We start from the raw sequence: 16,506 nt of genomic DNA, 5'->3' as shown, positions 1-16,506 counted from the left end.
AACACTATAGTATTCACTGTAAAATAAATAGATGATTTTAAGAAAAATTACAGTGATCAAGAACAGTTACTGTTTATAGTCTTCTTTTTTAATTATCTCCCTTTCTTTCATTTCCATATATTTAATTCTCTACAGCATAACTCCAACACTATATAATTAATTGATCCTTGAAATATAAATAGATGACACAGGTGCCATGTTTTACAAATATTATTCAACTCTTTAAAACAAATGTTGTCATACAAGCAAACACATTTAGGCGGGGATTTGGCACTACTGTGACAAGCTCTTGTTCCATTTATGTCTAATAACTCCACTAATATCTATAACAAGCTGTTAAATGGCCACATTTCACTTTGACCTCTAAGTCTGACATTGACCTTTGAGGTAGAGACACATATGATACAATATCACAGCATACTCTCAAGGTGGTCATTTGTTTTACATTATTTTAAAATTGCATGATGAATGACAAAATTACAGTATGGCAAGCTAAAGACCTCTAATTGTGAACTTTACCTTTGATAAAAGGGGTTGAGATTAACATATGACGAGCTGTCTTATAGATGTTTTCATTCATGCCAAAAAATATTTCACCATCAAAATAAGGCCATGACAATAATGTTTCAGCTGTCTTATGTTCTAAGTTGACCTATGACCTCTAAGTGTGACCTTGACCTTTGAGGTATGCAGACAAGAGTTACCATTGACGCATTGTGTTATGATCAATATACCGGTATGGCAAAGAAATGGCTTAGAAAGGAATTTGGTAATGGACATTCTGACAGACAGATACCTTAACTTCAAAACATCCAATGCAGAGTTGACCCAAGTTTTTATTCCATGATGTTCATAAAACATAATTGAACAAACATTACAACGTTTAAATTAAAATTTATCAATTTACACTGCATGTACAGGCTTGCTTGCTATATAAACTAATAAAACAAATGTAGTGACAAAAACATCACACATGATTCAATTTAAGTAACTAAATAGATCTTGTGTAAATGCAAACACTCAACAATCTTACAACCTAAGACAAACTTTAACAAAAAACAATAAAAATATGACAATGAAAATAGTGTCATTGATCTTTTTGACAATGGAAAACAACTCAAACATTATGCAAAAGAATGTCCTTCTTGACTTCTTGAGATGGAATAATTGACAATATAAAACAATTCTAAACACAAAAAAGCATTTTCAATATTAATTATAATACACATGCTCTTCACCTTTTATTCTTCATAGAATTAATTATATTGAATATTACACTCACTTTATAATTTTTTTAGGAATAACTAGTTAGTGTGACAAAGATTTATTTCAAACATCGTAGAACAATATTCAAAAACAAATAAATATTGCACACCCAATTAACGCTCGATTGGTCATTGTCGGCTCAGGTACTACTTACATGTACCCAGGTTACTCTTAAGTATACTAACACACACCCTGGGTACGGTGAATATGCTAAAATGAACCCGGAAATTTTAACGCTAAACCAGTCGTTGTCAGCTTTTTTTTAAATGAATTATGTTCACATGAATCTCAATTTTCTGTTTAATGGCCTCTGTATTATCGAAACTCTTATTAAAGAAACATGTTGATGCAGTTTTTAGTTAAGATAAGTTTGTTATAGACACATACACATTCTTTCGGTTTCCAGTACTCATTGATTAAGATAAACAATACCCTTTTACGGTAATATGTAGCGCGTTTTACGACATTGGATTTTGGGTGGGAATACAACTCAGGCACAGTCTAATATCAACCGGTTATGTTTTAGTATATTTACAGTACCTGGGGTACATGTAAGTATACTAAGAGTACCCGGGGTACATGTAAGTAGTACCCGAGCCAACAATGACCAATCGAGCCTCATTAACAAGAACATACCCACTGCATAACAAACATATTGAACATTGTGCTCACACACAAATGCTGAACTTACACAAAAATGCTGGAACATTAACATACCACCTTATATTAAAACATGGTTTGATATTAATTGACAAAAAAACACCTATTTTGAATTGCACTTCCCTCCAAAGCATTCTTCTTACTTTTTTCATAAGTTTTACTTAATATTTTGTTTCTACAAGACATACATATTGAAAAAAAGGATGTGTTTACCAATCTGATATCACTGGACATCACAGTTGAATGCAGTTGGTTTGTTATTCAACACTAACAATAAAACTGTTTATCCAAAACTGTGCAAACAAATTAACAAGTAACATAAAATCACAAACATTTTTTTCAATTTTTATTTTTTGAACAAAAAATATTAAAATATTACTGTTTGTTTTAAAATCATACAAATAGATTTTATAACTCAAATTAATCACTCTATTAGGGAAACAAACAAACATATTTCACATGTTTATTATTTACCATCTATAAAACATTACCATCATAGTAATATTTAAGGTTCCAAATTACTGACAAAATGAGATTTCAACAATATACACACAAGAAAATACAAATAAGCAACTTCCCGTTGCACATGAGAAAAATGATCACAAAATGCTAGTTCTGAATCAAGCATGAAACTAAAATATGATGTGTATCATGTAAAAGTGGGTTTCACACCATATAGGGCCAGCTACCCTGTCCGCTTTAAAGTCAGGCAAGGTTTCATGGTCTCATTAGTGGACAGAATAACTCCTGACCAGTCAGAGCAAATGTGCAGGCCTGGACCAATGCTGGCTGCTATGGCATAAGACCCATTTTCCCATGACACCAGTCATATCTGATATTAAAAATGTTAAGAAGATTCATCCGTTCCCCACTAAATCTGTGGTACAATCATGAATATTGCTTTGATTGCAAAAGTTACAGCACTCTAAGAGTTAACAATATTAAATCATTTCTTCGTAGAAAACATATATTTTTTCAAACAAGCCATGCTAGAGTTCTACATAACGAATCATCTAAATAAATTTTACCCAGTGACTTTTTGTCCTGTACATAACATTGACGGGTGTTCAACCATTTAAAATATACAGATGTATGTGCTTACAAAAGTTTAGGTGCAATACATGTATATAACACATGATAATTTATATCAAATACATAACTGCCTAATTGATATATAACTATATGTAGAAAATGGGTAAAACATCACATCGCGAATACGGAAAACTGTTAAATTTTTTAGTATTTTACAGTTTTACAATAAAAAACAACAACAATAGTTGGCCAAATCAGCTGCAAAAGCAAACTTGAGTGAACTGAATGTTCAGTGCCTTATGACCTCACTCCGGGAGTTATAATCTAAATAATCAATATATGTGACAACCAAGAGGCTAGTATATGATTTTTATGCTTCCCTAGGACGGCATATAGTGATCAGACCGTCCGTCTGTCTTTCCGTCACACTTTGCGTTAAGGTTTCGCGTTTAGGTTTCAAAAAATGCTCATAACTTCTATGTCGCTTCAGATAGCAACTTGATATTTGGCATGCATGTGTATCTCATAAAGCTGCACATTTTGAGAAGTGAAAGGTCAAGGTCATCCTTCATGGTCAAAAGTAAAAAAAACAAATTGAAGGGAAGTAATAAGCTTCAAAGGGAGATAATTATCAGAACCTGCCAAATGATAAAAAAAAAATCAAAAAAATCAAAGCGGCGCAGTAGGGGGCATTGTGTTTCTGACAAACACATCTCTTGTTTGGTTATAATACAGTGCAGATTGTATTACATATCTTAACATTATGTGAATTTTTTTATTTTGTATCCAATACAAGATACATTTTTAAATAGTGAAAAACAAATTGGTGAAAATTTCAATTACAGACCAATTAATGTTGACAATAATTATTCTGTTGAAATTATTTGCTAATTGTATACAAGATCAGTGTTGTGTATCTTACCGAGAGGAATCTGTTTATGAATGGGAATGCTGGAAGAACCCTGACTTTTGAATGAGGCCATTTTTATACACATCCTAATGATGTCAGCATGTCAGGTAAATATTTATTCAGTTCATTTTAATGATATAACTTTTTTCAGATTGTACACAGCATTCGTAAGAAATTATATGCTTTTGTTGCACTAGTAAATTAAAGTTTGACTGTTTTTATTTTTACAGTGAATATAACAAATAGAATATTTCATGGTTTTGTTGGTCTGAAGGTTTGTATAACACACTAGAACACCACAGTCATGCAAAATCTCCAATTGCATACAACAATACTTAAGCAAGAATGCATTTTTAAATAGTGAAAAACAAATTGGTGAAAATTTCAATTACAGACCAATAAATGTTGACAATAATTATTCTGTTGAAATTATTTGCTAATTGTTAGTAATGTACAAAAATTGGATTAACAAATCTTTAGAATTATTGCTTACATAGTGAAACATTAATGTTCATTCAGCCATTTACCTTGTGAATATGACTAAAATATTTATGGAAACTTTTGGCCGAAAACAATTTGTTTAAAAGCCTATTACAAAAGCTTTCCACATGAACAATTATTTGGATAAGATCTTGGCTTCCACAAATGCTTATAAACACAAAGTGTTAGCATCCAGGATGTAGTTCATGCATATTGTATCATTTAAGCAATCCTCAGTAAAAATGTTCTTTCCTTCCTCATAAAAGTACTTCAATGACCATGGTCATAAAGTATAACTGCACATCAAATGTGGATACATATGAGTCATATTCTGAGAAAACTGGGCATAATGCATGTACGTAAAGTGTCGTCCCAGATTAATCTGTGCAGTCTGCACAGGCTAATAAGGGACACCACTTTCCGCTTTTATGACATTTTTTATTAAAATGAAGTCTCTTCTTAGCAAAAATCCAATTTAGGCGCAAAGTGTTGTTCCTGATTAGCCTTACGGACTGCACAGGCTAATCTGGGACGATGCTTTACGCACATGCATTATGCCCAGTTTTCTCAGAACGCGACTCATATCAATAAATCTGAGCCTCATTCTGGGATAATGGTGCTTAATGCATGCATGAAAAGTGTCAGCCATATTAGCCTACTCAGTCCGCACAGGCTAATCAGGGAAGGCACTTCCTACCCGGATTTTCATTTACAGAAGACTTTCTGTCATTAAAAATTCAAAAAAGCAGAAAGTGTTGTCCCTGCAGACTGCAAAGGCTATCTGGGACGACATTTTAAGCAAATGCATTTTTCCAGAGCCCAGCTTGCACTGTAAAGCAGATCTACCTGGAATCTATTTAGTTTATTCATACCTTTCATTGCGTTTCTCATTCAATTGTTTCAATAATCATGCTCATATTTCTACCCTTTAGAATTATTTAGTAATTCAATGTATTATTTGTACCATGCCACTTAAACTATCAATTTTCTACAGAAACTAGACTGAAGGTTCATTAATTGTGACTATAACACACACAATTAAAAACAAATACTATCGAAGACTTCAAAATATGTTAAAAACGAGTGTGTTTTTCTGTCTTTCGAAAATATTGTCTGGTTGTGTTTTTGGTAGTTAATCTTCCTATACCATTTCCTACTTTTTTTAACCTGGCCTTTGTGAGACAGGTGTTTATACCAGCTGAATATTGTTTTACCTTAGTTTAAATAGTGTGGCAAAAACCAATTACATGTATAACTAAACGTTATTAAAAATGTTTTTACTTTATTCAAATTTTAACCACTTTAAGTAAACACAAATGATGTTCTCAAAATTCTAAGTTCACATAGCATTAACTGTTTAAGATTTAATGTCAACTTTTGAATAATTTGCCAATTATTTAAGCCAATGTCTATCCTAAACAATCTATCATATTAAGGGATAACAATCAAATCATACTGTATGTACAGAAAGATCTTGGAAGAAAAAAGGTTCAGATTGCTGCTTAAAATGTCATGGATGGAAAAAAGAACCAGGGACAACATTTTCCTCTTTTATTTAATTTTGCATTTTAAGTTATGGATGAAAATGCATACTGAAATGTTATTCAAATATTTGTTGTTCATTACCTGGTATTCAAACATATTTGAATCTTCTATATTACCTGGTATTCAAACATATTTGAATCTTCTATATTACCTGGTATTCAAACATATTTGAATCTTCTATATTACCTGGTATTCAAACATATTTGAATCTTCTATATTACCTGGTATTCAAACATATTTGAATCTTCTATATTACCTGGTATACAAACATATTTGAATCTTCTATATTACCTGGTATACAAACATATTTGAATATTCTTTATTAAATTTTAGATCAAAATGTCTGGACCTACACATGTCATGAAGGGAGTATACGGATTGCCACTAATACCATTATAAATCATATCCTATGTACATCTTTGAAAAAGGAAAACTGAAAACAAGTTGACAATTATGTTTGGCATTTGCCACATTTTATTTTCAAAAGATATATGTGAAAGACACTTCCCTTAAACATACATGTATTACTGTAATCCTTATTTATTTCAATGCTTAACAAAATTGCTTATGACTTGAGCAATTGAGGGTGGAATTGTGAATTGATTTAACTAAATAGTAAGTAAAATATAAATTTTAGATGGATCTAGACCATATAGCTTGTTTGAAATGAACCCTATCAAATGTAAAATAATATATTGAAAACAAATTTAATTGGTTAATATTTGAGTAAATAATTTCTGAATAGATTATGATGGATGAAATGTATTGATCAAGCAGTTAAAAACAAATGACCATATGAAGATAATGCAAGTTCCCTTTGTTGTTTTAATTGAGAGATGCTGAACTGTAAATAAGATAGCAATACTCTTAAGCAGTAGATAAACACTTTGTATAAACACCCTTGCAAACTGACAGATAAAACAACAAATAATGCCTGTCCCCAGATACTCTCCCTTTTGCCATACAGAGAAATAAAATATTCTGATCAGAATTCAGGATTTGAATAGTAGGTCGATTTTCTAATATCAGAATATTCTAATATGTTTTCCCATCCATAGTAAAAAGAAGTCTTAGTGCAAATCCAGTTTTGGCGGAAAGTGCTATAGTAATGAGTCTGTGTGGCGTGTAAGGTTCATATAGGATGTCACTTAATGCACATGCATTAAGCCCCATTTTCTCATAGCAAGGCTCATTAACCCTTTGCATGCTGAGAAATTTGTCGTCTGCTAAAATGTTGTCTGCTGAATTTCTAAAATTAGCATTTTCTTCGATTTTTTTTCAAAGAATACTATCAGAATAGCAAACAGTTTGGATCCAGATGAGACGCCACGTTTTGTGGCGTCTCATCTGGATCCAAACTGTTTGCAAAGGCCTTCAAAATTTGGTTCCCGCACAGAAAGGGTTAATACCATAAGATTTTCACACTTTAAGTGCCTTGACCAGCTGGAGGGGCAAGTGATCAGGGCATAGCACATTGCTAATGTGCCTAAGATCTTTTCGTTATCCACTCCAACATAGTTATCCCTTAGCAACTAAAATGGAATTTATACAAAAACATATTTAAGCTATTTGGATACACTAACACAATGCCAATGAATCAGACTCTCTTATTTGTACAACAATAACAAACTAACCGGAAAGCATTCGTTCGTAATGAAGTTAACACTTTTTTTGCTAGAATATTGAACAATATTTGTATAACCTCAACTCAGCCATGAACTTACTAAGAGCTTATTAATTGCATCCCTATATATAAAGAATAACTGGTTAGTGCCTGATATTTTTTATATATATTAAAAAAGGCTTAGAATAATATAACGGAAAGGCTTGCTGAGCTCTTTTTTTATTCGTGGCGAGCCTGATATATTACAAAAAGATCAGACGGTAACCGGTATTTTGGTTTATCATACCTCTACTTTATTTCACAATAATGAAAAAAAATGCTACAACGCTGCATTTTTAGCAGGAATGAATATGAATTTTGACGTTTGACCTGTTAATAATGACATCATGTGCACTTGCTCTTAATATTTGTAAAATATGTATTTCGCTGTTTGTGTAGCTTTTTGTATTAATTTTTTATTTCATCTTGGTATCAAATTGTTTGTTTTGTTAAATCTGATTTTATTTTACTTTTATTTTTGACTTTGTAGTTCATTCCTAGTAATACGACCTACCTCCAAACATCAACTGTTACAACAACTTCCTGTTGAACTGATAAAAACAAAATATATCAAGCAACATTATATCAGACAGATTTTAATGCAGCTGTTTGATAAATCAAGTCATTTAACTAACTGCACACTAAGGAATCTTCTTTAATATGAACAATTTTAAAAAAGCGGGCACACATCAATACAATGATTTGCCGTAAGTGTACTCTATAAGGTACTCAGGATAGGCCTGAGTCGTGTCAAATATCACAAATATTTTAGGGTTCTGCATATTATCCACACAAGAATCGTAACATTTTCCAAAAGGATCATCCGTATACCGAGCCGGAGGTTTACGTAGTTTAGGATTTCCAGTCGTATAGCTACCGACCAGCACCTTGGCAAAGAACATCCTAGCTTTGAACTTGTCCTGATCTGTTTGCATGCCTGTAGTATTGAGAGCAGAAGACGGCAACCCAGATATTTGTCGAATGGGAACCGGTTGTGGTATGATTTTCCTGGAATATGGTCTGAAATTCCCACCAGCGTATGTTATACCACTGCTTGGACCAGGCTGTCCAGGGGGAACAGGCATTGGTTGAAGATCTGTACTGCCCACTGCATGCTGAGGACAAAGACATCCATTACCATGGTTACCTATGTTGGTGTCCTGTATTGACAGGCCTATTGGATTGCTAGAGAAGGGGCACCCAATGTTGTGCTGGGAACCATGAGATGTCGGATGAGACGGAGGATTTGGGGTGGTGTTTTGCGACAGATTCATTGGTCCAAATTGGAATGACCCGCCGGGAAGTGTTGGCACAGGATTCATCAGAAGGTTTTGACGCATATTGGAAGCTAATCCCGGATGATTATAAAAAGAGTGCATCCTTGATGTGATCAATGACTGAGCGCCTTGGGATTGAAGAGTCATTGAAGGCATCAGCGATGACTGGGGCTTTCTCAGATCCGTGTACTGATGGGAGTAGGACGCATTGGTGGCAAAATAGGAACCTGCAAAAAAATATGTATTCATTATTTTTGTTAAATTAATATGATATTTTAGAGGTCAATATTCATGATAAGTTAGTTGTTAATGTTTAATGAAAATATGTGTTCAATACTGTTCTTTTTAAATGAAATTTATATGTCAATGTAAACTTTAAAATAAAACAAACCCATTTTTTGAGTGTTTTCTTAAGATTTGACCTAGTGGCCATGTTTTGCCACAGACCATGATCCAATTTCAAACATGGCTAAAATACCATTTTAAAAATGGTATCGGCCAGTTAAATAATGATTGTGTAAAAAATGTGATTTCTATTGTTCATAATATTTCACTGTAGCCATATTAGGAAAATTGCCTCGACCAATGGTTGCCTTGTTTTTAAACTTACTGGAATCATTTTCCAGCTTGCATAAGATATTATATGAACAAATGTTCTGTGCAAGTTTCATGATCATTGGGCAAAATAATGTTACTTCTAGTGTTAAAAAAGGTTTCACTCTAGCCATAGTAAAAAAACTGCATCGCCGCATGGTGGCCATGTTTTTCAACATACCAGAACCATTTGTCAACTCTCCCAAGTTATTATTTGAACAAATCTTCTGCGTAAGTTTCATAGTGATATGGCAACAAAATGTGGCTTTGAGTATTCACATGGTTAAAAAATATTGCAATCAACTTTCAAGACAACTTTGAAAAACAAGAGCACCGCCTAACGAGACCGCTCATCTATTTTTCTTTTTTAAGGTGAAGGGACCTATCTCAATACTTCAATCAAAAAGGGGGGAGGGGTGGGGGTGGAAAGGGGTGTATAGTGTGGGGATGTGGTCATTTATTACATTATATTTCAAAAATGAAAATAAAAGAAAAAAAAATAAAAAATGAGGGTGGGATTTTATGGTAGGATAGTTGGACAGTGTTTCAACAAGAGCACCGCATAACAAGTGCCACGAACGGGTACGGGTGCAGTTTTAAATAAATTAAAGCTTGTCAGATTTTTTTTTGTTTTTTCAAGGTTACAGTGACCGTGACCTTTGCTCTAGTGACCCCAAATTGGGTGTGGCGTGTAAAACTCATCAAGGTGCATCTACATATTAAGTTTCAAATTCGATTTTAGAGCCAATGTTTAAAACCTTAACAAGATGTTAAGGTTTAGCAAGACGCGGACGTCAGCCGACACGACGAGCTGGCTATGACAATACCTCGGGTTTTCTCAGAAAACGCAGAGCTAAAAATTAAAAATAATAAAAATTAATATGCGTGTTTTTTTTAACCATGTTTCAAACAAATATTTTTTTTTGGGGGGGGGGGGGGGTCGGGGGGGGGGGGTGGAGAGGGGAGTATAGTGTGGGGTGTGGTTATTTATTAGATCGCCCTATTGGTACAAAAAGGTACCGTGTGCCTTCTAATTTCAATGTCACATGGTACCTTTTTGCACCAAAGGGGCGAGATGATCTTTCAAAAACAAGAGGGCCTGAAAGGCCCAAAGTCGCTCACCTGAGATTCAAAGGAACTGACCTGTTCTGTGCAGCCCAAGATGTCATTAGAACAATATTTTCTTACCAACTTTCATGACTAGTGAACACCCTGGCAGCCACTTTTTCAACGGACCAGAACCATTTTCATACACATCCAAGATATCATTTAAACAAATATACTGACAAAGTTTCATGAAGATTCATAAGTCCATATAAGGAAAAATGCCCCGCCCACTGGTAGCCATGTTTTTCAAGCAACTGGAACCACTTTCGAACTTGTCCAAATATCATTGGGACAAATCTTCTGACAAAGTTTCATGATGATCGTACAATAAATATGGCTTCTAGAGTGTTAACAAGGTTTAAATATAGCTTTATAAGGAAAAATGCCACGCCCCCTTGGCGGCCATGTTTTTCCACCAACCGGAACCATTTTCGAACTCATCCAAGATATCATTGGGACAAATCATGTGACCAAGTTTCATGATGATCGGACAATAAATGTGTCCTCTAGAGTGTTAACAAGGTTTTACTAAAGCATGATATATAGCCATATTAGGAAAAATGCCCCGCCCCTGGTGGCCATGTTTTTTAAGCAACCAAAACCATTTTCGAACTCATTCAAGATATCATTAGGACAAATTTTCTGACCAAATTTCATGAAGATCGGAAAATAAATGTGGCCTTTAGAGTGTTGACAAGGTTTTACTATAGCCATATAAGGAAAAATGACCCGCCCCCCTGGCAGCCATGTTTTTCAACCAACCAGCATCATTTTTGAACTCATCCAAGATATTATTGGGGTGAATCTTCTGACCAAGTTTCATGAAGATCGGACAATAAATGTGGCCTCTAGAGTGTTAACAAGATTTTACTATAGCCATATGAGGAAAAATGCCCCGCCCCTTGGCAGCCATGTTTTTCAAGCAAATGTAACCATTTTCGAACTCATCCAAGATATCATTGAGATTAATCTTCTGACAAAATTTCATGAAGATCGGAAAATAAATGTGGCCTCTAGAGTGTTGACAAGGTTTTACTATAGCCATATAAGGAAAAATGACCCGCCCCCTGGCAGCCATGTTTTTCAACGAACCAGCATCATTTTTGAACTCATCCAAGATATTATTGGGGTGAATCTTCTGACCAAGTTTCATGAAGATCGGACAATAAATGTGGCCTCTAGAGTGTTAACAAGATTTTACTATAGCCATATGAGGAAAAATGCCCCGCCCCTTGGCAGCCATGTTTTTCAAGCAAATGTAACCATTTTCGAACTCATCCAAGATATCATTGAGATTAAACTTCTGACCAAATTTCATGAAGATTGGACAATAAATGTGGCCTCTAGAGTGTTCACAAGATTTTACTATAGCCATATATAGCCATATAAGGAAAAATGCTGCAACTTGGCAGCCATGTTTTTCAAGCAAACGTAACCATTTTCAAACTCATCCAAGATATCATTGAGACCAATCTTCTGATCAAATTTCATGAAGATTGGACAATAAATGTGGCCTCTAGAGTGTTAACAAGGTTTTAGTAAAGCCATAGAAGGAAAACTGCCCCAGCCCCTGGAGGCCATGTTTTTTCACCGATCTGGACCATTTTCGAACTCGTCCGAGATATCAATGAAACCAATGTTTTGACCAAGTTTCATGATGATTGGGCAAAAAGTGACCTCTAGAGTGTTTACAAGGTTTCTCTTTAGCCATATAAGGAATACTGCCCCGCCCCCTGGCGGCCATGTTTTTCAATGGACCGAAACCATTTTTGAACTCAACCAACATATCATTTTGACAAAGTTACATGAAGATTGGGCATCAAATGTGACTTCTACGGTTTTCACAAGGTTGTTTTTTTTCTTTTGACCTAGTGACCTAGTTTTTGACCCAGCATGACCCAGTTTCGAACTCAGTAGAGGTATCAATGGGACAAATGTTCTGATTGAATTTCATGAAGATCAGACAATAAATGTGGCCTCTAGACTGTTCACAAGGCAAAATGTTGATGATGAACGACGGACCACGCACGACAGACAAAAAACGTTGTGCTCAGGTGAGCTAAAAAGAAAAAAAATGGAAAAAAGATTTTTTGGTGGGGGGGATTCTGGGTGGGGCGTGGAGTGGGGGATGGTTTGGGTGGAGTCAAAGTATGAATCAAATCTGATCATACATAAAGAAGTTATAGCAATTTTAGTAAGATATATGTGATTTCTAGCAAGTGTACAACCTTATCCTTTAACTTGTTGTAGTTCTTGACCCCATGTAACCCAGTTTTTAACTCGTCAAAGACATCAATAAAACTAATGTTCTGGCCAAGTTCAATGAAGATTTGGCAATTAATGTTTCCTCTAGAGTGAACACAAGGTAAATGTTGTCGGCCGACAAGGCACAAAAGACAAAAACTGTTCAGAAACGCTCACAATTAGCTTTTGTAAGCTCAGGTGAGCTAAAATGGAAAAAATAATTTTCATTTATAATATAAACATTCTGTCTAGATTTGTTGGTTAACATTTGCTTACAAAATATGGCTTCAATTTGTTTAAGAGCTACAAGATGACACCTGACAACACACAATGCTGCACGTCATAGACTTTCAGCAACAGCTCACAAAGAGTAATTTGTGCTAAGGTGAGCTACGGTAATTATACTACTGAGCCGAAACTGTTGCAATTGCATAATATTTTTGTATCAAGAACTAAAAGATCACACTTAAACTTCAAATACAAAATGTTGATGTCTATAAATCTGTTAATGTATACAAGTTTTAAACTTATTACAAATCTGTTATAAGGTTCAACAAGTACCAAACTGCGCTCCACCACAATTGGAATAATCAATATCTTGTATTTTATTTTGGTGTAGACATGCGGTGGTTTCACTGGCCCAAAATAATTGATACCACATTTATATGCAATTAAAAAATCGTTATATGCCGGTAAATTGCTCCTTGATATTTAAAACTATCAATAAAACAAAATGCTGCATTAATGTATCAGAATTATCTTATTGAACATCGTACCACACAAATTGTGCATCTGAATAAGAAAATAAACATCAAACATCTGCACATAAGAGATCTCAAATGAAATCAACATATTTATATGTACACACTTATATTTGTTAATTGTCAGATTTTGGACACTGAATATTTCAGAATTCCACTGTTTTTACAAGCTCTAATTATCTTTCAAATAATTGGTCTTAGTTGAAGTTTTCCCAGTGTTTGTCAATGGATTATTTAATTTCATACATGGTGTTTGTTAGCTCGTTAATTATACATATAAAATGTGTCAATTGCATTACAAACAACATTCATAACATTTAGTGGTTTCAGTTTTTCCATTTGATCTGTTTGTCGCTTATGTTCATAATTAACTGTTTATAACCCACAGACACTATCAGCCCATGTTTTTTGCCGCTTGCATGCGCCGGTTTGCCTTCAGTAGCTTGCTTTTGACTCACAGTATATTTTTCTAATTTTTCAGATCTTTGACTACTTTAAAAATGGACACTTTTACAATTGTCTCACCAGCTCACAAATCTGTGCAAATGACTCATAGCAGGAAAACCTCTGAACATCTGTAAATGTCAGGTAGTTTGGCTTGTAATGAAAAATTTACAATATCAGTATAAAATAGGATGTTCATTGTCAAGTTTAGGTTTTAAGGCAGTTCAAGTTTATTTGATATTTACATTAATTAAACAGATTTATCTTTAACCCTTTGCATGCTGGGAAATTTGTCGTCTGCTAAAATGTCGTCTGCTGAATTTTTAAAATTAGCATTTTCTTCGATTTTTTTCAAAAAATACTATCAGAATAGCAAACAGTTTGGATCCTGATGAGACGCCACGTTTTGTGGCGTCTCATCTGGATCCAAACTGTTTGCAAAGGCCTTCAAAATTTGGTTCCAGCGTTGAAAGGGTTAACATGTCCACTCACCTTGTCCATACAGAGTACCATGTTTGCCACACAATCTCCAGTCAAACCCCTTTCTACAAATGGCATCCACGGCATTGGATGAGGTTCCGTGAAACAGATTTCCTTCAACAACTCTCCCAAAGCCCTCGTTATCTTGGATCATCTCTGCCTTTTTTCTGCATTTTGGTAGAAAAGACATTTTAACTTATTTTAACATTCTTTAGACCAAACATGAACCACTTGCCTGACAGACGAGAAATGCAAAATTGGCCAAATAAATCAGTTTTGTTTAAGGAACTTTGGGTTAATGGAACTTTCACCAGGTTACTATTACTTTACGTTTCTTACAAGTGTATTCAAATAACAAATGGATACCATTCATAACAAGGCTTTGATATTGTTTAAAGCCACACACCTTGAAATGAAATACAATGTTAATCAATACATATAGATGCAATTTGAAAGTGTGCAAAATTGTCATTATATCTATAGCCTAGTTGGCAAGTAATTTATTATTTTTTTAAATTTTAAAACCGAATATGATTTCTATACGTATATGTCCATTTCGACAAACGCGATTATTTTTAAGTTTTAAAGCGCAAAAGAGACGGATTCCTACCTTGTAACCACCAGATATATTATAATTGGCATAGATAAAATATGTTTTTATTTATACTTAAATTTACTGTGAATTATTGTGAAAGTGACCTTGACCTTTGACCTAGTGACCCCAATTGAAAAGGGGTCATCTTCTTTTCAAGGCCAATGGGCATGGGAAGTATCAAAAGTATCAAGCTAATCGGTCAATTAGTTGACGAGTTTTTGATCGGAAACGATATTGACACTTATCCAGACAGTGACCTTGACCTTTGACCTAGTGACCCCAATTTCAGTAGGGGTCATCTATAGTCCAAGGCCAATGCATATGTGAAGTATCAAGCCAATCAGTCAATTCGTTGATGAGTTATCGATCGGAAACAATTAGACACTTATTGTGACAGTGACCTTGACCTTTGAGCTAGTGACCCCTATTTCAATAACAGTCATCTTCTGTCCAAGGCCAATGCATATGCAAAGTATCAAGCCAATCAGTCAATCCGTTGACGAGTTATTGATGAGAAATGATTTTCACTCTTATTGAGACAGTGACCTTGACCTTTGACCTAGTGACCCCAATTTCAATAGGGTTCATCTACTGTCCCAAGCGAATGCACATGTGAAGTCATGATCAATGTATCTATGAAGTTTCATGATCTCTAGGCCTAAGCGTGTTTGAGTTATCATCCAGAAACCATTTGGTGGACAGACCAACATCTGCAAAACAATATACTCCCTCTTCTTCGAAGGGGGCATAAAAATTAACAGCAATTTCTATTACAAAAAAAAAGACTTATTTTTTCACTTGCTGATAGCCCAGTATTTTGTTTCAAACAAAACCACAAGCACACTTACACAGTGTAGTATTTCCACTGTATAGGATTCTGCACCCTGTATACACCAGTCACCTCGACTGAGTGATCCACCATTGACTCAAAAAAGCGCACCACAACATACTCATATTCCGGACTGCCTTGCTGGAGAAGAATGTTTGCATAGCCCTGAAACAAGTTAAAGAAGGGATTACTAGATGTTCAGACTGACATTGATCCTATGGTTTATAATTATGCCTTAGGCCACAACATTTAAGTCCTACAAACACGGGCAACACATGTATTTACAAGAAAGGTCTTTGAAACTAACGATCAAGCTTTCTGAATTACTTATCAAATCTGATTTGTAGGAAAATTGAGTATTACTGATAAGTGACATATATTACAAAATCAGCCTTAATACTGTAAACATGTTAATCATCAAAGGCGTAGATTTACAATAAATAAACACATTTATAATAGAGAAACACATTATGCACATTTAAAACCGATGAACACATTTAAAATACCAAATATAGCAATTGTTACACTTGTTTGAATTAATCCCTAAGTCCCTTTCCTTGATATTTCCCAATTGCAAGAAATCATGAGTCTTAACAAAATTCTCAAAGCATTGAAAAAC

At 34.5% G+C, this 16,506-nt stretch overlaps 1 protein-coding gene across 8 annotated transcripts in view; it reads right to left on the bottom strand.

Annotated features, from left to right (window-relative positions):
• Nucleotides 1-818: 818 nt before the first annotated feature.
• The window catches only part of LOC127871410 (uncharacterized), a 34,850-nt gene continuing 19,162 nt past the window's right edge, over nt 819-16,506 (bottom strand). The window contains exons 7-10 of one of the 8 annotated variants that reach the window (XR_008045324.1): nt 15,907-16,052; nt 14,476-14,630; nt 6,150-9,060; nt 819-6,114 (exon numbers count right to left, since the gene is read on the bottom strand). Coding sequence is in view for 1 of the 8 variants with exons in the window: in XM_052414314.1 (XP_052270274.1) it covers nt 8,246-9,060; nt 14,476-14,630; nt 15,907-16,052 (1,116 nt within the window). In the remaining 7 variants the exon portion in view is untranslated. Of the gene's footprint in view, nt 9,061-14,475; nt 14,631-15,906; nt 16,053-16,506 lie in introns of all 8 variants that reach the window. The other 7 variants (XR_008045323.1, XR_008045320.1, XR_008045321.1 and 4 more) reach the window with 7 other exon arrangements.

Source organism: Dreissena polymorpha, chromosome 3, assembly GCF_020536995.1.
Source record: "Dreissena polymorpha isolate Duluth1 chromosome 3, UMN_Dpol_1.0, whole genome shotgun sequence".
Lineage (NCBI taxonomy): Eukaryota > Metazoa > Mollusca > Bivalvia > Myida > Dreissenidae > Dreissena > Dreissena polymorpha.
Note: the sequence above shows the minus strand (reverse complement) of the source record. Positions and strands in the feature narration are given on the sequence as shown.